Below are 22,382 nucleotides of genomic sequence, written 5' to 3'. Positions count from 1 at the left end.
TTTGTTTCCTCATCCTTAAGACAAGGAGAATGGAAGTGACTTTTCAGTTCCTTCTCCAAATCAATAGTCAGTCCTAGACCAGATTAGGCAAAGAGCAAATTCTTTTTTGGTCATCTGTCTTTTTTTTTCTTTTTTAAAGATTTTATTTATTCACGAGAGAGAGAGAGAGAGAGAGAGGCAGAAACATAGGCAGAGGGAGAAGCAGGCTCCACGTGGGGAGCCCCATGGGGAACTCGATCCTAGGATCCCAGAATCATGACCTGAGCCAACAGCAGACACTCAACCACTGAGCCACCCAGGCATCCCATCTTTTTTGGCGTCTAACTGTGGTAAACATATATATAATGTGACAGGTTTTTACCATTATTTTCATTCTTTATTTTTAATTGTGTCAAAATATGCTTAAAATTTACCATCTTAACCATTTTTAAGTGTACGATTCAGTGGCATTAAGTATATTCACAATGGCGTGCAACCATTGCCACTGTCTGTTCCAGAACTTTCCCATCATCCCAACCTGAAATTCTACCCATTGATCAATAACTCACCCCTCCCCCTAAAACCCTGGCAATCTCTATTCTACTTTCTCTCTCTATGGATTTGCTTTTTCTAGGTACCCCATTTAAGTGGGGTCATGGGATTTGTCCTTTTGCGTCTGGCTTATTTCATCAAGCATGTCTTCAAGGTCGATCCAAATTGTAATATACATCAGGATTCCATTCCTCTTTAAGGCTGAATTATACTCCATAGTATGCATATACTGCTTTTCCACTGATGGACACTCGGGTTGTTTCTGGAACCTTTCGGTATCATAAATAATGCTGCTGTGAACATTGGCATACAAGGGTGTGTTCAAGTCCCTGCTTTCACTTCTGGTGGGTTATCTCCCTAGGAGTAGAGTTACTGGATCGTATGACAATTCTTTGAGTGTTTTGAGGAACCACCAAACTGTTTTCCCTTGACTTTACTCTAAAACGAAGGCACTGTGCCCTGCCATGGGTGTGTGCTTGAGAATTCCTTGGAGAAGCAGCTTGAAGCCACCTGGGTTCTGAGAGGCCACCTAGAGCCCAGGGCTACCCCCTTTCCACTTCTGGAGTGAACTATGTTGTGGCTGGGAAGTGGCTATGAAGAAAAATCATTTTCTCTCCTGTTCACTTGTCTGGAATTTTAGAAATGGTGGTGATATGTGCATACATTTCTGATTTCACTGATAGAACTAAAACCCCAAACATGACTGCCTGAGGACTGGGGAGGGGAAAGGCCAGGAGGTTTAACTGGGAAGGCAGAAAGGTGGTTGACACTAAGACTGAAGCTCTCAGAACCCAGAGCAGAGCTACAGGATGGCCTAGGTCAGGTGGGAAGGGGCCACAGGAGCTAGTGAACAGATGAGCTGACCCAGCCGTGAGCTGCTTTGAATCCACATTTGGTCTGGTTTCAACTCTCCGTTCTTCCACTTGCTAGCTTGGGCAATGAGCTTCAGCTTCTCAAGTGCAGTTGCCTCACTTGTAAAATGGGGACAGCATGAAAAGTCAGGAGGATGGAATAAAACCACATTTGTGAGATGATTCTCACAGTGCCTGGCCCTCAGACTCAGTATAGCTCAGGAAACTAGCTGGCTATATTCCTCAAGTCCTGAGCATCACACTGAGGTGCTGTGTTAGACTGGGAAGCCCTTCCCTCACCTCCCAGTTCTAGAAATCTGCTTTAAAGTTTGGGGTTTTGATGCAGTTTGCATCTTGGTGGCTGTTCTAGAACTTACCTCTTGCCTTTCTAAAGTTTCTCTCTGAATGAAATGCTTTATCTTTTGGGAACTGGCAGATGGGCTTACTTATAGGTGCAAAACTGACTTTTAAGCAAAGGGTACATTCTTTGCTTTAAAAACTTAAAAAAAAAGCATACCAATAGAAAACCTGTTATTCTGGTTATTCTGGGCAAAACTCTTCCAGATGCCTTTGGAAATGAATAGTTCCTGTTAGTGATCTATTTCATTTACTAAAACGGGCTCATTCTCCAGGCAGACAGAGCAGGATTGAAGGAGAAGCAACGTGCAAATACTTGAGGCCATAAACTTACGTAAATATAAGTCATTGGCATTAATCGTTAAATACAGAAAATTATATGTCTGGTAAGTGAGCTTGTATCAAAGTAGACAGATCTTCCTGTCTTCCCCGCCTTTCTCTGCTCTGTGCGGTGCTCAGCTCTGCTCATCCTTGCTGATTTAATTCAATGAGCCGACCTGCAAACACAGCCAGGGTTCCAATGATACAGACGAGCATGAAGACTCCAAGGAGGATGTGGTCCATCACCATTGCAACGTACTTCCATTCCTCAGCCGCCTGGGAGAGAGAAAAGTGTTAGAATTTCCTAAAGGTGGTCATTTGACACACAGTGTTCATGTTATGCATCGTCTATGGCCCATTCAACTGTAGATCTCAAAGCCCTTGACGTCCCTTGGCTGGCATTGTGATCTTTATTTTCCAAAAGATGGTTCACAATGGGATGGCTCAGCGGCTTAGAGCTAGATGGTCACTGATGCACACCACAGGTCAGCAGCAGCCTCTTGCATGCCAGCCTACCCATCAAGACAAACCCGCCCATCCGTGGTCAAGTGTTTGATCATCCAAACCTGGAGGTGTGGGTTTCAAACCATAGAACTTACATTATTGGACTCCTGGTCTGACTTCATCGTCTCTGCGATGTATTTGACTCCTTCAATGGCACTTTTTACCTCGGGGTGTTTGATCAGGGGAGAGTGGAAACCCATGGGTGGAGGCCCTGGCTTCCCAGAAATGTCAGAAATGTCAATGTCTTCCGTAAAAATCTTTTTGTCTTGTTTTTCTCTGGATGGTCTTTTCATTGTGGAGAAGAACATGATATTTGGGATTGTGTCGATAAAAACCTAACATAAAAAAGAAATCCATGCATGAGAATTATTGCCAGCAGGGCAAGCAAGTATCAGACTCTAACTTTGAATTTAACAATGTGACTGTGGACAAGTCATTCGGCTTCTCTGGGCCTTAGCCTCTTTGTCTTTAAAATAAAAGGACTACACGAGATTTTCTCAAAGATTCCTTCAGGCATACCCTGTGGCCTGTCAAATGACTATAGTTAATAGAGATGATTCTGTAATGTGAGCAGTTCGCCACTGGAGAGAGCCTGTGTGCAGCTATTGGACTCCATGAGAAGCCAGTGAGGCTGGAGCTTCCAGCCCTCCTGTAGGTACCGGCTTCTTTCAAAGCCATGTGTTAGCAGGACAGTATGATTAAAGAAAAGGTCTTCCTGGCTAAAAGAATATATAAGGGTTCGGCCTCCTTAACAGCTACACTGTTTTCTTCTTTTTCCTGTTCCTGAAGAAATGCAACATAGGGGTTGCCAGGGGTCCTAGGAGTCTTTATAGATGCAGGGCCTGATTATCTTCCCCACAGGATACGTGGCAAGCAGCAGTGTCTCTGTCAATTCATGACAAAGCTTTTGCATTCCACAGAAAAGACCGAGGACGTTAGCGACTCTGTGAAGTTTTATTTAAAAAACTGACATATTTGAAATGTTAACACATTTTAAATTTCAATAATGTAAATATTTGAGACCAAGTCCCTTACTCAAACTCACTTTTTGACAATTTCTTGTCAGGCACTCCCTCCATCTCTAGCCCTTATTCTATTCTCGGCAGATGATTTTCCCCGCAAAATATAAGCAGTCTGTTCAGAGATTGGAAGACATACGAACAGAAATCTCAAGAATTCCACAGCATCTGAAGAAAAAGTGATTTATTCACGTTCTCTCATCGAAGAGATTATTTAAGCTTGAATTTGAAGGGGGCTGGTAATTCTGTTTTTCTTCTGTGTCTGGAGAGATTACATGAGTTATTTATCCCTAGAAAGAGGCTAAAGGAAGTTCCTTCCAGAAATCCCCTAAAAATCCCCAGAAAGGACTCTCAGGTCCTAAGTACCCACGAGTGTTAGCCAGAATTCCACCGGCCGCGTTCTGGAGGGCGAGACTTTGCAGGGCCTCGCTCACTCACCTTGCGTACCCAGTCGGGCATGACGTGGGTGCTGGGGGAGCGGTGGTGTGTGTTGATGACGATGACGGTGATGATGATGGACGCGATGACAAACACCATGGTGAACAGCATGTACTTCCCAATCAAGGGCACAGCGCTGGAGGTGGAAGGGATCAGCTCCACGATGACCAGGAGGAACACGGTTAGAGACAGCAGGACAGAGATGCTTAGAGTCATCTTCTCCCCTGGACAAAATGAGGAAGAGATACAAGCGTGCGTTTGTTATGGGCTGACTCATGGGCGGAATCGTCGTACCCTTCAGTTTTGTCTGTGGAAGCCCTCAGTCTCAGCACCTCAGTGACTACATTTGGAGACGAGGCCTTTAAAGAGGTTATTAAGTCAAAATGAGCCGTTAGGGAGGGCCCTCATCCAGTAAGACTGGTGTCCTTCTAGGAAGAAGAGATTAGGACACAGACACACCCGGAGGAAAGACCAGGTGAAGACACAGGGAGAAGGCAGCCATCTGCAAGCCAAGGAGAGAAGCCTCAGAGGAAGCCAAACCTGCTGACATCTTGACTTCCAGAACTGTGTGGAAATAGATTCCTGTTGCCTAAGCCGGCCAGCCGGGGTACTGTGTTATGGCAGCTCTAGCAAACTCATGTACCACAGAACCCAAGGGTGAGAGCAATGTGGCCCACATGATGCTGGGGAAATCTCTTAAGCAGAATGTGGTCCTATGAGACCGTAAGGACCGTTAAGTGTGCTGACAATGGCAAGTGGCAGGCGTTTCTCATTAGAGGCTGCTCAGCAGTTAGTGATCTACCCTTGATATTCCAGAATTCTGTTGCTTGGAAGAACTCAGGAACCAAGTGCACCAAGCTGAGTGACAAGCTAGGCTCCAGGTGGCAGTTTTTCCATCTACAGCAGAATGTCCTAAACCTTCCAAAACTGAACCTGACCTACTTGGTACCCACCAGTGGATGGGCGACCCAGAAGTAAGCGTGTCATTTTGTCGTTAGGAAAGGAAGGTACAGGATCAAAACCCATGAACTACTTAGTTTTTCAAATTCATCTAAGAGGGTAATTTGGGATTTCCCTGCCCCAAGATATTTTCACCAGGCCGTATACTTTCAGGGGAACAAGTCCCTGTTGAGTTGTTGGTAGAGTCTTGGTGTGGCAAGCAAAGAGGGAGGGGCTAAATGGCACTGGGGTATTTTTGTGGGGACTGACCACCTTAGATGCAGTTGTTGTTGTTGTTGTTGTTAAAGATTTTATTTATTTATTCATGAGAGACACAGAGAGGCAGACACACAGGCAGAGGGAGAAGGCTCCCTGCAGGGAGTCCGATGTGGGACTCGATCCCAGGACTCCGGGATCATGACCCGAGCCAAAGGCAGACACTCAACCACTGAGCCACCCAGGTGCCCCATTAAAGAGCCTTTGGAAGGGACTTTCCTGGGGCTGATCTTGCCGTTCACTTTGGGAAACCCTTGGGTTGCCCTATTCTCCTCCCATACTGGATGCTTCCAGATGCTAGGAGTATCTACAGGATACAGAGTGGATGCAAACAAGAAATAATCCATTCTACCCAGTGAGGAGAAGTCTACCTAATGGGTAGGAAGGTTTTTAAAAGTGAAAAAAAAGGGCAGAATTATAAATATGAAATATTGATCAAGTTATACCAAATTTCTCAATTAATAATAATAAGAGCTAGCATTTATCAAGCATTCCCACTGTTCTAAATGCTTTTTAAGCCTAAACCATTTCACATTTACAGAAACTCTGATTGGTTTCCATATTACCCTGCCTGGCATTTTCTCTCTTCACTTTAAGAAGTTTCATTTGATTAGAGAGTCAAAAACACAGATTGTGTTTGTGATCATTTGTTTAAAGATAAATACAATTGAAGTACAACATGCATTCTGTGAGGCAAATTCTTTTTTTTTAAGATTGTATTTATTTATTTAAGTAATCTCTATACCCAATATGGGGCTTGAACTCACAACCCTGAGATCGAGAATTGCATGTTTTACTAATGGAACCAGGCGGCACCCCTTGCGGGGCAAATTCTCTCTTATTCTCTACTGTGGCCCTGCCACATAATAATTGTTCAGCAAATATGTTGAATGAGTGAGCGTATATGAATATTTTTTCCTTTTTCCTTGTTAGAAAGTTGGACTTGGGGGACACCTGGGTGGCTCAGCAGTTGAACGCCTGCCTTCAGCCCAGGGCTTGATCCTGGAGTCCCGGGATCGAGTCTCGCTTTGGGCTCCCTGCATGGAGCCTGCTTCTCCCTCTGCCTGTGTCTCTGCCTCTTTCTCTCTGTATATCTCATGAATAAATAAATAAAATCTTTTAAAAAAAAAAGTTGGGCTTGTGTCTGTGTGTTTATCATTTTGATATAATTGTTACCTGACATAAGTTTGATGACTGTTGGGACCACCTTTCTTTGTCCCTACTTGTCTGCCCTAAATTGTTTATGAGCAGTGCCTTCAAGCAGGCACTCGTGCCCTCTTTTCCCCTTTGCTGTGGATTGTTGGTCTGCGATGAAATTATGTCACAGATGTGATTACCCGGTAGGAGGTAGGGAAGTTGCCCAGGCTGATATGTGAGAGAGAATTGCCACTTGGGAAGTATGGTCTCTTGGTTAAAGATACTGCCATCTGGAAAACAGACACGCAGAAGCTATTTTCAAGTGTCAAGCAGTGGGCAAAAGAGGCAAGACTTGGATGCATCAGCATATAGCAAGTGGTCTCATAGGGGGAGTGACCTGTGACCCAAGCCTTACCCGGCACGTTTCTGGGCACACCGTAAGTATTCAGCAAGTAAGTACTGGTGGTTATGCACTTTAACTTGACTGCGCTGTGTGTGTGCGCCTCCAGGGTCACGTCCACCTGTGCCCGCCCCGTAGACTGCTCCAGCTGCGAGCGCTACCCACGGTGACTCACCACTGAACGTGGCCACTCAGGAAGTGCGTCCTCCCAGTGGTGATGATTTGGGCCTGTCCGCCTGTATTTGTTTATTAGCCCATGATTATTTCTGGCTTCCCCCAAAGCAGCAGCATGGGATGTGTCAGCGGTGGCAGCAGAGTCTACACCCCAGCGGGATCCACAAATAGCGGCCACAGCATCTACACCCACCTGAGTCCGTAGGGAGGTAGAACACCAGGCCGGTTAAGAAGGAGAAGAGCAGGCAGGGAATGATGACGTTGACGATGAAGTAGAGAGGCAGGCGCTGCATGACGAAGTGGTAGGTGATGTCCAGGTAGGGGGTGGAGGGGCAGCAGGCATAAAACACCCAGTGCTTCCAGCCCCGGGACTCCTTGATCACCCACTCTCCACTTTCCATGAAGTTGCTCAGGTCGGGCTGGTCGCTTTCCTGAGAAGATGAAATGAAACTTTGAAAAGCTGTGTCACCCTGAGGAGGGCTGGGTTTCACTCTCAGCTGCACTAGACAACAGAGTCCAGTGCCGTCACATACCCAGGAAGGAACCCAGGAGGATCTCTTCCAATTTTGGGTCTTAGAGTCTTTTCCTGTAAGATAAGAGGAGTTTGGACTACTGGGATCCTCCACATTGACTGCGCATTCAAGTCACGCGGGAGCTTGACAATATCTCCGTGCTTTAGTCCCACCCCAGACTGATGAAGCCAAAATTCCTGGGACCAAGCCGGGGCATAGGAATTTCTGTAAGCTCCCGGGTGTTCCCATGTGCACCCATCAATTGAGAACCGCTGAATTAAAAAAAAAGAGAGAGAGAGAACCGCTGAATTAGATGATCCCCAAAGTTCTAACTGGTGCTGAGAGCCTGCGACTCTGGAGGGACAGAGTTGGACACCTGGATTACGCTTCTCCCACATCCAGCCTCATCAAGTGAGGTTGGCACCTACCGGGTTAATGGCCACCACCGAGCCGTCATAGGTCCAGGTGCCCAGCTTCATGCTGCAGTTCTGTTCATCAAAGGGAAAGTGGGTGACAATGATCTCACAGTAGCTTTTGAAGATGGCCGGAGGTGTCCATGTGATGTGGCCCGTGTAGTCCAGGAGCACTTTGGTGAACTTGACAATGGCAAAGTCACCATCTGCACTGCAGTTGGGATCAAAGAGGAACATGACTCTAAGTGACGGATGAGCCCTCGGTTCTGCTTGGGGATGTTAGCAGGAGACAGCTGTTAATTATTCAGGTGCTAATTATAGATGCTTTCATTCGTGCAGTGTCACTTTTTATTCATGGCAGCATTTCCCAAATTTGTCTGATAATCACTGGGGTGTTTGTTTAAAGTATAGATTTCTGAGCACCATCTAAGCACTAAATTGGAATATCTGGGGAAGAACCTGGGAATCTACAGTTTTAAAGAAATAACAGGTAACACTATATACCAGATGTGTTTTTCCCAGTTCTCAGTAGTATTTGTAGTGTTGATCTCCATCTATCCCTTCCTCAATATACTTGGAAAGTTAATTGGGAAAAAAAAACAGGAATTTTGAATAAAAACACGTCCAGTGGCTCATGACTATGGTAAACAGAGTTAAAGAAGGGTTCTGTTTTCTTTTTCAGAAATATCTAGAACTCAGGGTGGAGACACAAACTCAGATGCCTCCAGGGCCAGGCAGCTGAGGAAGGTTTGAGGGGTGAGGGGAGAGCCTTCTCTCCTCTCAGGAGAGCACCACTCAGCTTTGCGGTGGTGTCCTCTTGTGAGTGAAGGCCTAATACTGCCAGATACTTGGTTTCTTCCTCGGAAGCTGGAAATCTAGATTTTTTAAAAATCCAAAATATCCATGTTTGTGAATAGGGATTTTTCTAGAGAGACAAAACTCCAGAGTTTAATGTGATATTTTTCAATTATCAGATGTTGGCACTAAGTTTCATTTTAAAAATCCACCATAGGGATCCCTGGGTGGTGCAGCGGTTTAGCGCCTGCCTTTGGCCCAGGGCGCGATCCTGGAGACCCGGGATCAAATCCCACGTCGGGCTCCTGGTGCATGGAGCCTGCTTCTCCCTCTGCCTATGTCTCTGCCTCTCTCTCTCTCTCTCTTTCTCTGTGACTATCATAAATAAATAAAAAAAATTTTAAAAAAATCCACCATAGTAGAAGGGCACCTGGGTGGCTCAGTCAGTTAAGCACTGCCTTTGGCTCAGGTCATGACCCTAGGATCCTGGGATCGAGCCCCATGTGTTTGGGCTCCCCACTCAGCAAGGAGCCTGCTTCTCCCTCTCCTTCTGACCACCGCCTGCCCTGCTTTTGCGCTCTCCCTCTCTCGCTCTCAAATAAATAAAATCTTTTTCTAATTTAAAAATAAATAAATAATCTACCGTGGTAGATAATAAAAAATAACAAGCCACTTGTGCAGGCCATATTCGGTGGGCATATTCCACTTGACTCCAAACAGCCTGTGTCTTGGAGCCTTGGCCAAAGGTATTAGAATAGATGCTGAACAGGTGGGTGGGGTCTGCCCTGGGGGACTTTCAGGGACATATGGCATATATCGGTGCCTCACTTCATAATTCAAGAGATTTTCTTCCCACTGATTTTTCCCTGGGACAGAGGTGAGGCTCTATCCAAAAAACTGGTTTTGAACCCTCTCAAAAGAGCCCCAAAGAGCAGAGGGCCACAGGATCATCTAGATCTGTCTCTATAAGCAAGCAAAACACGGTTCTCTCCACACCAGGGTGTTTCTAAGGGAGCTTGTCAAGAGGACCTGAGGATTTTAATTGCTTCTCTTTGATTCTTACTGAAAGAGAAACTTAACACAAGACACTCTGCTCTCTCAGCGCATTTGTCCAAAAAGGTTACACAAATGATTGGATAATTTGACTCAAGCTTGAATCGCAGGTATAATTGGGAAATATGTAGTAGAAAATCAGTGTAGGAGGGGCGGTCTTAAAGGGTGTCATTTCCATTCCCAAGCCCTTGCCGCCCTCCCTGGTCATTCTGCTAGAAGGCGCAGCCTGCTTGGACCGACCGACACCCGCTGTAGAATGTCAGACTGCAAATCCTCTAGGCTGACGGCCGATGCTCCTCCCTGGGAAGGATGCTCTTTGAAATGAACATTCCCTGACAAATGAAGGGCGTATGATAATGAACCTGTCATTAAACCAGAGTGTCTTGAATCACATTATAATTTCACAACATGCAGTCTGTCACGGAGCCCAGTGGATGGGCTACGCAGGCATCCCAGGCCATCAGCAGCACACGATGTCTTGGGATGCCGTGAGGCTGTGATGGATAACAACCCCGGGAGGTTCAGACCGATTGGTAGGAAGGACATTTAATTCCAAGGAACTCAATTATATGAATTTGGGTTCCTTGGATAGTTGCCATACACCCTTCAGGAGCTCACGGACTCCAGGCCCCCCACCCCACAGCCCCGATTCAATTTGGCTCTGATAATTGTTTCTATTCATAACACGAGACACCATATGGCACCCCTAGCATGTCAACTTGGCTCTTGGTTTTTAAGGGTTATTTAATGTGAACGCTGGTGAGAAGCATACTGAGAGTGGCAGCCCTTCCGATAGGGCACTTGGGCTCCACCTGCCCCAGGAATGTCCCTCTCCGCAGCCTGTCTGCTTTGCTTACTTGTTATAGAGAACGAGGTCTGGGCGCCAGATCTTTTCCGAGGGAATGTGAATTTTTTTCACGCCACCATAGTCCTCTGGATTCCATTTTAGGTTGTAATCCACCCATTGCTAGAAATGAAGATATTTCACGAATAAAAAGCTTAAAAAACATTTTTAAAAAAAATCTAAGGTTATCAAGGGGCACCTGGGTGGCTCAGTCAGTTGGGTGTCTGACTTTTGATTTTGGTTCACATCATGATGGGATGTAGCCCTGGGTTGGCGCAGAGTCTGCTTGAGACTCTTTCTCCCTCTTGCTCTGCCCCTCCTCCCTGCTCTCACTTGCTCACTCACTCTCACTCTCTCTCTAAGATACATAAAACTTTCAGAAATAAATAAAATCTAAGGTTATCAAGAGTTCTGATGGGTATGATAGTTCAGATATTGACAAAAATTGTGCTCCAGTAAAAAAGATTTGATTCAGAATTCAGCTTAACTAAAGCTTTACTTTAATAAATGATAACAGCCAACACTCCTATAGTACTGACTCCGTGCAGGCACTGTTCTGAACATTTTACATATATTCATGATTTAGTCTTCGCAACAATCCTATGAGGGAAGAGTGATTATTGACCCCATTTTACAGATGGGGAAACAAAGTACCCCAGGTTATGCCCCTGGGTGGTGGCACATCTTGCCATGTCACACTACCCACCACTGCCCATAGGAGAATGACCCTATTGTGAAGATTTCCCTCAAGGAGGCAACGTCATCTTTTAAAAATATTCTATTTTCTGGCAGCCCTGGTGGCTCAGCGGTTTAGCGCCGCCTTCAGCCCAGGGCGTGATCCTAGAGACCCGGGATCGAGTCCCACGTCGGACTCCCTGCATGGAGCCTGCTTCTCCCTCTGCCTGTGTCTCTGCCTCTCTCTGTGTGTTTGTCATAAATGAATAAAAAGTCTTTTTAAAAAATTCTATTTTCTCCTACATTATAAAAATAATGTGTGTCCAGTGCAGCACATTCAGATGACACAAGGTCACGAACTAAACCGTCTCCCCCCAAATTTGTATGTTAAAGTCTTAATCCCCAGGACCTCAGAATATAACTTTACTTGGAGACAGGGTCTTGATCAAGGTAATTAGATTAAAATTAGGTCATTGAGGGACACCTGGGTGGCTCAGTGGTTGAGAGTCTGCCTTTGGCCCAGGGCATGATCCTGGAGTCCCGGGATCAAGTCCCACATCGGGCTCCCTGCATGGGGCCTGCTTCTCCCTCTGCCTGTGTCTCTGCCTCTCTCTCTCTCTCTGTCTCTCATGAATAAATAAGTAAAATCTTTAAAAAAACATTAGGTCATTGAGGTAGGCCCTCATCCAACATGAGTCATGTCCCTAAAGGAGGTGACATTTGAAGACACACACATTCAGGAAGAATGCCATGCGAACGTGACTTTGGCCAACTATATGCAAAGAAGGAAAGCCTGCAGCAGATTCCCCCTCACAACCCTCAGAAGGAACCAGTCCTGCCAGTACCTTGATTCTGGACTTCTGGCCCCAAGAAGTACAAGAAGATAAATTTCTTTATCTGTGGCTTTGTTTGCGGTAGCCTAGCGAACTAACGTGCACAAAGCACAAAGTAAAAAAAAAAAACACACACACACACACACAGATACCAGCAAATATGACCCATAATCCCATGACACGGAAATATTTACTTCCATCATGTTGGTATGCATCCCCGTTACCCAGATTGATCCCCTCTGGGCCCAGGTTACATTCCAGACTGAATACAGATGACATCAACGCACTTATCTAGCTGTATACCTGTTTCAGCCGTACATTGGTTGTCACAATCTGATTGACTTCATCCTGAAAAAAGATAAGACCCCATCTTTAGGGGTAAGGAGGGGAGCAGAGGGGAGGGTGCTCTAGGGTGAGAGGCGTGGGGAGCCCCGAGGGCTGCTGTCTCACCACGTTGATGAGCTGTATCAGCTGCAGGCCCACGGTGACCTCCACAGCCTGGCGGTGGTCTTCCACTGGCCGAACCACACTGTTGTAATCTTCAAATAGCTTTGCCACCAGGCGGGTCTCATGTTCAGAGCCCACGACGACGCCAGCTGGGACAGCAAACGACACACATGCTGTCAGATTCCGCTCCCCACCCTCCACAAACCCTGACATGAGTAATGGAGGCGTGACCAGCTAATGGAAGGCACGCAGGCCCCCGTGTTGAAGGGCTCCCAGTGCAGCTTTTCTGGTTCTAAGTTCCTTTCCAGTCGCAGCTGCTGGTGTGGTCCCTTCGCAGTGGGTGTGCCAGATTACCATGACACTTGTGCTTTGAACAGATGACATTCCTTAATACAGCCGCTGGTGGAATCAGGTTTGCTCGGTGCACACACATGAGAGGAGTCCACACAAAAGCCAGTCTCTGTATTTCAGAGTCTAGTCTTGGGGTAATGAAATCTCCGGTTGGCTGGCCTCAGCTCTCACAATGCTCTGAACAGCCAAAAATTGATGCCGGTTCATACCCACGAGGATGGCAAGAATCCACAAAATCAAAAAACAGTAAATATTGGTGAGATTCTGGGGCCCTCGTGTGTTGCTGGTGAGAATGTGAAACGGTGCAGCCGCTGTGGGAGACAGGTTGGCACACGGCTTCCAGGCGGAGTGACCATCTGACCTAGCGATCCCACTCCCAGGAATATCCCCCAAAGGACTGTCCACACGGAAACTTGTTCACCCGTGTTCACGGAAGCACTATCCGTAAGAGCTAAAAAAGATCGAGACCATCCGAATGTCTATCAGCAGATAATGGATGGGCAAATTGTGGCATATCCGTGCAGTGGGTATTACCCATAAAAATGAATGAAGTTTTGATTTATGCTACAGTGTGGATGAGCCCTGAGAACATATGCCAAGTGAGAGAAATCAAACACAATGGGGCACATATTGTAGGGTTGCACTTATATGAAAGAGTCAGAATAGGTAAATCCATAGAGATAGCAGATTAGTCGTTAGCAGGGACTGAGGGAACAGGGAGGGGGGTAACTGTTACTGGGTACATGGGTACAGGGTTTCCTTTTAGGCTGATGAAAATGTTCTGGAATTAGATAGCAGTGATGGTCGCATAACATTGTGAATGTACTTAATGCCACTGAATCATACACTTTAAAATGGCAATTTTAGGGACGCCTGGGTGGCTCAGCGGTTGAGTGTCTGCCTTCGGCTCAAGGCATGATCCCAGGGTCCTTGGATCGAGTCCCATATTAGGCTCCCTAAATGGAACCTGCTTCTCCCTCTGTCTATGTCTCTGCCTCTCTCTCTGTGTGCCTCTTGTGAATAAATAAAGCTTTTTAAAAATGGTGATTTTACATAACGTATATTTTACCGCAGTGAATTCGATATACTGTGTATTTTTCTGTAATTAAAAAAATAAAGTCACTGCTGGTGAGTATGCATTCATGTTAAGTGAGCATAGAGTAAAAACCATGTGCTTTTCTGACCTGGATCTGGGGCTACTATCTGGAGCATGAAGTGACTCCTAGGAATCTTTACTGCATTTCCCTTCAGGATGGTGAGCAATGTCACCTACTCCTCTCAGACCCCACTGCCCTTTTATGTCTAGTGTTACATGGTTCTCATCAGCCTCTGGTGAGGCAGGCACACCTGCATTCTCACCTGAGATCTGAGAGGCTGGAAGACGTCTCCAAGGTCCCGTGGCTAGGGCAGAGCTTGGAGGGAGCCCTGTCCTTTCGCTCTGTGCTCCTGCACTAACTCGAGATACCAAGAGTGTGTTGTGGGCTGTCCTGGAAACTGCACAACTGCGCCTAGCATTATTCCCATGAGAAAAAGCGTTCCAAATTCCAACAAATGCCTTATGAAGGATCTTTGTAACTCAAGCCTTACGCGGATTGGAGATTGCCTGTTCGGGGTTAGGAGAGGAAGCAGACACACGATCCAGTTGCCCTAATGCATGTAACCAGATCTCCCCTTTCCGCAGGTTATTGCTGAAGCCACCATACCTTCTCCTCCAGCCAAGACAACTTTAAAAATGGAATGAGTGAGATGCTTTCCTTTTTTCCCCTGTAGTGTGAGTCTGTTGCCTCTAAGACAGGTTATTATTTTTCTCCTTGAATCCTAAGTGTGAGAGTTGGTCAACAAAATAAGTAAAAAGTAATTACTTTTCCTGTTTTTATTAATTAAGGAAAATAATTTGCATATCCAACTTAACGTAGCAGATGCTCTTCTGTGTGCTTTATATGTACTATTTTCAATCCTCATAACTGGGTGGGGTAGGTACTGTTCTTGTCCTCACTTTGCAGAGGAGGAAATTGGCCCATAGAGAAGTTGAGTGAGTTGTCCAGATTTCATAAATGGTGGAGCCAGGATTCAGGCCCAGAAGAGCCCTTGCTCTCAGCTGCTATTTCTCATGCAGAACTTTGGATCATCCTGAAGTTACTAGTGTTGTGCAATGAGTTGAAACATTTTCATCCTCACAAAGAAATGTGTATTTTGTTGGTCGAGCTTCAATGATGGCCTGTATGTGTATTATTCTATGGAATCCTTATAATAATTCTACAAGATAAGTCTTTACCGCTAGTTTTCAAGTGAGAAAACTGATATTTGGACAGTTGCTTGTGTTTATGGTTCCCAGCTATTTGGAGGTGGGACTCTAACTGCAGGCAGTCTGACCCCCAGGTCTATGCTCTTTCCTACCTCCCTCAAGATAAATGTATCATTTCCATCTGGATTTTTTTAGGCTTTCAGTATTTAGATGTCACCATTATGACCTTCTGGGACTCTATGTATGTAATCCCTGACCTAACCTACGTCATTTCTAGTTTCCCAAACCTTTTGAACCCAAAAGCATCCACGTGCAGCACTTACTCATAACATCTCGCCCAAACCACCTGCATTTGATGACACTTCAAGGGGCCATGTTGTTCAAAGATCCAGTTTTTGCTGTCACCCTATTGAGCCCCTGAGACAGGGCAATCCTCTGTCCTCCACACCTGTCCGCCCTAGGCCCTTCCTGGCCCAGGGTGGGGGGCAGGGTACTGCCCTGGTGGGTCACCAAGTGCCTTGGCCACTGAGTTTGAAACTATTGCTTTGACACTGCCTGGGCTGCTTATTTTTAAGTAACTGTTTATTTCCTGTTAACAGGAAGAACATACTAAAGAGCATCAGATAGAGCAGATGGCCCACACTCTGAAGCAGGGAAACTGTGCAGGCCAACTCTGGTCCACCAGGGAGAAGGGGAGGACTGGGGAGACAGGCCTGGCCAGCATTCCAACGACATTCACGTCTTCTCTCTCAGGCTCACTAATAGCAAGGGACCTTGCTCCTTCCCTAAGGCATTTCTAAGGAATTTCTGGAGAAGTCTTCATTTCTTAGATTGGATTCATTGGTGGTGTTTGGGGTTTTTTTGCTTTGTTTTTGTTTTCTTCCTCTTTGGGGGGAGGAAAAAGGAAAAAGGGCAGAGTGAGAGAAAACATACAGGACTTGAAGTCAGAATTCTTTGATTCTGTCCTCAGCTCCAATGTGGTCTGGAAAGTTGGACCAGTTCTCCGTGGAGTTAATGAATCACAGTAAATACTTTCTTAAAGACAGGGTGTAAACTGATAAACGTACAAACAAATAAATAATGTCAAAGTCTTTCTTTTCAGCGAGATCATATGGGTAGTCTTGATTCAGGTGGCGGTAACGTTAATTCACTCATCGAGCATTTATTGAGCTTTTACTGTATACAAAGCATTGCTCTAAGAGCTTTGAGAAAAAAAAAAGAGCTTTGAGATATTCAGAGGTGAATCTGATATGGACCCTGTCTTTCTACCCCATGGAAATTGACATTTGTCATTTACATAAATAGCTAGGAACAAGCTGGAAAGTAATATGGCAGTGCGATCCTTAGGATTCCAGAGATGGAAGAGAAGAAAAGGTTGTAATGAAAGGTGGTGTGTGAGTAGAACAGAGGTCATTATATGGTAAGCTAGCATAAGAAAAAGTGTCCTTGATGTGAATGAGAATTTTGACCACAAAGAACTGATTCTAACTAGGGGAACCCAGCCACAGTTTCACAGTGTTCTTTCTGTACCATACTGGTTCGATTTGCATTTTTATGGAGGAACAGCCTGCTGGATTGGGCAAAAGGAATTCTGAAATGTTTACCAGTCACTTTGGGTCATTCTTACCTCAACCTGGTGCTGTATCTCTCTTGCTACTTTTGGCAATTCCATGCTGTTTTCTGACGAGGCACGTAATAAACCGAGTCTCCCACTGATCACATTCCACCATTTATAAACTAAGTAACCTCGGGCAGGTCATGTCTTTCAGCCTCAGTTTCTCTGTAATAACAAATCAAAGCTGTGCGACTGCCTCATCTAGCTCAAAATTTCTGTGATCCTCTATGTGAATTGATTCCAGGAAACTCTAGGTTTGATCTAGATATATCTCACATACCTATTTAGATAGGTAAACATGCGTTTTCCAGAGGTCTTTGGTGTCCTAAGAGATTGCTTAAGGATTTTTATGTGTAAGCATATCACTGAAGAATTCTCATTGAGTGTAATGTCTGCAGGTGCATGTGTATGTAGACACACACGTGCATGTGCTCACACACGCATCCATACACACACGTAGACACACACGCATTCTTGCACACACACTACCACCACCAGGCCAGTTTGGGTTGGCTCAAGTCCAAATCCCACAGGCTGTAATTTATCTGAGCTTAGATTATTTCCCTGAACTCTACCCTTGAAAAACATTAATAATAAAGCTCTTTACCTTTTTTGCCCAGAAGGCCTGTTTGTGTCAGAGCAATATTAGAGAAGAGAAATCACAGAATGTCAGCCGCCTTGTTTCTCAGGTGGGATGATATCACCAGCAAACTTTTATATGAAGCAATCAGCAAACATCTCCTACTTCCCCCTACCGGAAGTTTGGGATTAAGGATTGCATTTCAGCTGCTGTGTTGTGACACATTCCAGAGGGGAATGCAGGTCAAGGGCTGTGCAAGGTTTTATAGTTTCAATTCAAACCCAAACCCACATGGAGTAAAACAGTAGGCAGAAGTGCATTCATACGAACTTTTTTTTTAAGCTTCAGAAGTTAAAAAAAATGATCAAATATTTAATCTCTTATGGAAGGAGTTTAGTTGCAATTATTCATAGGTTTCTCTCTCTGGCACATGTAGCTGTCAATCAGTCCTCTTCATGATCAGAAATCTCCCAGAGCAGCAAAAGGACTTGTTCACCATATTGTCTGTAATTAAAAGATCCCACTCTGAGTCCCCATAGTTGTTCAAATATGAAAACTGCTCTGGGAGCGTGGAAGGGGTGCTGGGTCTGATCAGCTGCATGAGTCGATGCCAGGCACTGATGGAGGGAGAGATCTTCATGTCCACTTTATAGACTTTGACCCGGCAGCTCCTATTTTAATGGGATAACACCAACTAGCAATCTTTATCCACAAACTGAATCAAGCCAGCAGGAGTGAAAAACCGACAGAGGAGCCTCGGGCTGATACAGCCCTGCCATTCTGTGTTCCCATCAAAGAAGCAAGAAACTGGCCTGGGGACTCCTGATGCTTCACTGGAGAGCCCCTCAGCCCTGGCACTTACCTGAGCAGAGCCCAAGCAGCAGGAGGAGCGGCCAGGGCTCCATGGGCCGTGGACGCCGGTGTGGACTGGGGTCAGAGCGGTGGCTTGTGCTGCTTGCAGGCACTCTCTGGCTGGAAGCTTGGCTCCTGGAGGGTTTGGAAAGTGAGTCGACTCAGTGGAGCTATTGTTTTACACCACCTGTTTGTGGCAGTGACAGCTGGGCTGCCCAGGGCCTTGGAGCCCAGGGAGTTGCTGAGGGCTAACAGTGTTACAGGGCGCCTCACTTTACATGATTGCTATACCCTTGACGCGTTGAGTGTGAACCGCATTGTGTTTTAAATGCACCATGAGTTAGATTTAATAATAATAAAAAAAAGCAACCAAACCTATAGTAAGGAATGGATTGTTTTAAATAGTGAGCAACCCCCTCTGTTTTTATATAAACCAGACCCTCATCTATGTGGAATGATTTGGATCAGGGTCTCTAGGTCTCAGTAGATACTCAGCTGTTTGTGTAAAACACTGATCATCCTAAATCACAGAAGTCTACATTCTACATACAGGATAGGACGAATGTTCATTCTAGACTCGGAGCCCATGGGCCTTTTGTACTGTATGAATTTGAGAAGAGTGTGGTCGGTGCCGAATCTACCATCGGAGAATTCCACATGTGGTTGGGGTTGGTTTTTAACAAAGGTGGCTTCTTCCATAAAATTGGTTTTATTGGCCCCTGGGGTGGCTGTTCCAGCCTCCCTCCCCGCATCAGGCAATACCTGTCCCATGGTGCACCATTAGCTGGAGCAAACGGCCCACCTCCCACGTACTGTTATTCAAGTGAAGCGTAATTAGCGGCAAAGTGTCCCACTGAATAAGCATTAGTTCCAGGCTTCTACTCTCTTCCATCCATTCTCTGCCTCCTCTCTCTCAGGGAAGCAAAGAGCAGAGTGGTTCAGCTCTTCAATTTCTTTGTTAAAAAACAACCACCACTCTGAAAGCCAGCAGTTAGTGATTGCTCAGCCTGAGAAGTATTTTTTACCAAAACAGGGAAGGAAGCACTTATTTGAGGAGACCCTGCCTGTTCCTTCCCCTTTTCCCAGATTGAATCAGGTCCCTCATCTCAAGTCCAAGGACAGCGTCCTGACAAGCCCGCCCATTCTGGTGAGTCCACATGGAGCATTAGAGAAAAGGCTTGGAAGGTTGCCGGAGACAGCTGCAAATGGACATTATTTGTGGGTTTTTTTCTGTTTAAATTGTGGGAGAACAGCTCACTATCCACTAAAATTTGGTTCTCTCCTTTCCAAAGTATTGCACTTGGACTGTCTAGCCAGAAAATACATCCTTCCACCTGGCTCTTTGCTTATACATGGGGCCATGTGAGTTCTAGAAGATGAAATGTGAAGAGAAATTTTGAGACTCACAAAACTCTCAGCAGAGCGCATCCGTGCTCTTCTAGTCTTTTCTTTTTAAATTTTAACCATTAACATAGAGTGTTAGCATTAGTTTCAAGGATACAATATTGTGATTCAACAGCTCTATGCTTTACCCAGTGCTCCCGGTGAGTGTATTTTTTTCTTCACCTTTTTCACCCATCCCCCGACTCACCTCCCCTCAGGTAACCATCTGCTCTCTACAGTTAAGAGTCTGTTTAAGAGTCCATTTCTGATATTTGTCTCTTTCCCCACTTTGTTCGTTTTTTTGCTTGTTTGTTTCTTTAATTCCACATATAAGTGAAATCGTATGTTATTTATCTTTCTCTTACTGATTTATTTCAGTTACCATTATGCCCTCTAGATCCATCCATGTTATTGCAAATGGTAAAATGTCATTCCCTGTGTGTATTTACTGTGTCTTTTTTATCCATTCATCAATCAGAGGACATTTGGGTTCTTCTCATAATTTGTCTATTGTAAATAATGCTGCAATAATCAAAGGGGTGCGTGTGTCTTTTTGAGTTAGTGTTTTTTTATTCTTTGGGTAAATACCCAGTAGTGGAATTACTGGATCATGGGGTAGCTCTATTTTTAACTTTTTGAGGAACCTCCTTACTATTATCCACAGTGGCTGCACCAGTTTGCATTCCCACCAACAGTGTAAGAAGGTTCCCCCTTTCTCCACATCCTCACCAGCATCTATTGTTCCTATGTTTTTTTTTTATTTTAGCCATTTTGACAGGTATGAGTTGATATCTCGCTGTGGTTTTGATTTGCATTTCCCTGATGATGATTGATGTTGAGCATCTTTTCATGTATCTCATGGCCATCTGGATGTCTTCTGTGGAGAAATGTCTGTTCATGTCTTCTGCCCACTTTTTCGTTGGATTATTTGTTTTTTGTTCTTTTGGTGTTGTATAAGTTCTTGATATATTCTGGATACTCTTTTTTTAAAGATTTTATTTATTTATTGAGACACAGAGAGACACAGACAGAGAAGCAGGCTCCCTATGGGGAACCTGTTGCGGGACTCGATCCCAGGACCCCAGGATCATGACCTGAGCCAAAGGCAAATGCTCAACTACTGAACCCCTCAGATGACCCTGGATACTAACTCTTTAGATATGTCATCTACAAATATCTTCCCCCATTCAGTGAATTGTCTTTTAGCTTTATTAGTTTCCTTTGCTGTGCAGAAATTTTCTATTTTGATGTAGTCTCAATAGTTTATTTTTGCTTTTGTGTCCCTTGCCTCAGGAGACATATTCAGAAAATTGTTGCTATGGCCAATGTCAAAATCCTGCAATCTCTTCTAGTATTTGCATGGTTTCAGGTCTTACATTTAGGTCTTTAATCCATTTTGAGTTTATTTTTTGTGTACGGTGTAAGGAAGTGGTCTAGTTTCATTCTTTTGCAAGTAGCTGTCCCAGGTTTCCCAACACCAGTTGTTGAAGAGACGGTCTTTTTCTCACTACATATTTTTATCTCCTTTGTTGAAGGTTAATTGACCATATAATCATGGTTTTCTTTCTGGGCTCTCTATTCTGTTCTCCTGCTCTAGGTGTCTCTCTTTGTGCCAGTACCATACTGTTTTGATTACTATAGCTTTGTAGTAGATCTTGATACCTGGGATTGTGATACCTCCAGTCTTGTTCTTCTTTTTCAAGATGCTTTGGCTATTCAGGATCTTTTATGGTTTCTACAAGTTTTAGTATTATTTGTTCTGTCAACAATTCTGTTAGTACTTTTGATAAGGATTGTATTGCGTTTGTAGATTCCTTTGGGTAGTATGGACATTTTAACAATATTTGTTCTTCTAATCCATGAGCATGGAATATCTTTCCATTTGTTCGGGTCATCTTTAATTTCTTTTCATCAATATTTTATAGTTTTCAGAGTACAGATCTTTACCTTCTTGATTAATTTTGTTACTAGATATTTTAATATTTTGGTGCAATTATAAATGAGATTGTTTTCTTAATTTCTCTTTCTGTTATTTTATTATTAGTGTATGGAAATGCAGTGGATTTCTGTATATTGATTTTGTATCCTGCAACCTTACTGAATTTCTTTATCAGTTCTTTTAAAAAAAAAAAGATTTTTTTAATGTATTTATTTGAGAGAGAGTGAGAGTCAGAGAGATCACAGAGGGAGAGGGAGAAACAGACTCGCCACTGAGCAGAGAGCTTGATGCAGGGCTCAATCCCAGGATCCCTGAAATTATGACCTGAGCTGAAGGCAGAGGGAGCCCCCCAGGCACCCCTCCTTTATCAGTTCCAGTAGTGTTTTGGTTGAGCCTTTAGGGTTTTTTTATACATAATATCGTGTCATCTGCAAACAGTGAAAGTTTTACCTCTTCCTTACCAATTTGGATGCCTTTTATTGTTTTTCTTGTCTCATTGCTGTGGCTAGGATGTCTGGTACAAGGTTGAATAAAAGAGGTGAGAATGGGGGCACCTGGATGGCTCAGTCAGTTAAGTGTCTGACTCTTGATGTCAGCTCAGGTCTGGATCTCAGGGTTTTAAGTTCAAGCCCTTTGTTGGGCTTCACTCTGAGCATGGAGCCTACTTGAAAAAAAAAAAAAAGAGTGGTGAGTATCCTTGTCTAATTCCTTATCTCAGGGGAAAAGCTCTCAGTTTTTCACCATTAAGTATGACGTTAGCTGTGGCTTTTTATAAACGGCCTTTATTATGTTGAGGTAAGCTCCCTCTAAACTAACTTTGTTAAGAGTTTTTATTTATCTTTTTGAGAGAGGGACAGAGCACAAGGATAGGCAGCGGGACGGGCAGAGAGAGAGGGAG

General features: G+C 44.6%; 1 protein-coding gene across 1 annotated transcript; it reads right to left on the bottom strand.

Moving 5' to 3' along the window:
* Positions 1-396: 396 nt before the first annotated feature.
* Positions 397-18,242, bottom strand: CHRNA1 (cholinergic receptor nicotinic alpha 1 subunit). Its single transcript, XM_055307695.1, has 9 exons — positions 18,173-18,242; positions 12,523-12,668; positions 12,376-12,420; positions 10,578-10,687; positions 7,888-8,083; positions 7,141-7,378; positions 4,022-4,245; positions 2,660-2,899; positions 397-2,336 (listed from the first exon to the last, which is right to left on the bottom strand). Exons 1-9 carry the CDS (start codon positions 18,213-18,215, stop codon positions 2,205-2,207), a joined length of 1,374 nt encoding a protein of 457 aa, XP_055163670.1. The 5' UTR covers positions 18,216-18,242; the 3' UTR covers positions 397-2,204.
* Positions 18,243-22,382: the final 4,140 nt, after the last annotated feature.

The sequence above is a fragment of the Nyctereutes procyonoides genome, unplaced genomic scaffold, assembly GCF_905146905.1.
Source record: "Nyctereutes procyonoides isolate TBG_1078 unplaced genomic scaffold, NYPRO_anot_genome, whole genome shotgun sequence".
In the NCBI taxonomy this organism is placed as follows: Eukaryota; Metazoa; Chordata; class Mammalia; order Carnivora; family Canidae; genus Nyctereutes; species Nyctereutes procyonoides.
Note: the sequence above shows the minus strand (reverse complement) of the source record. Positions and strands in the feature narration are given on the sequence as shown.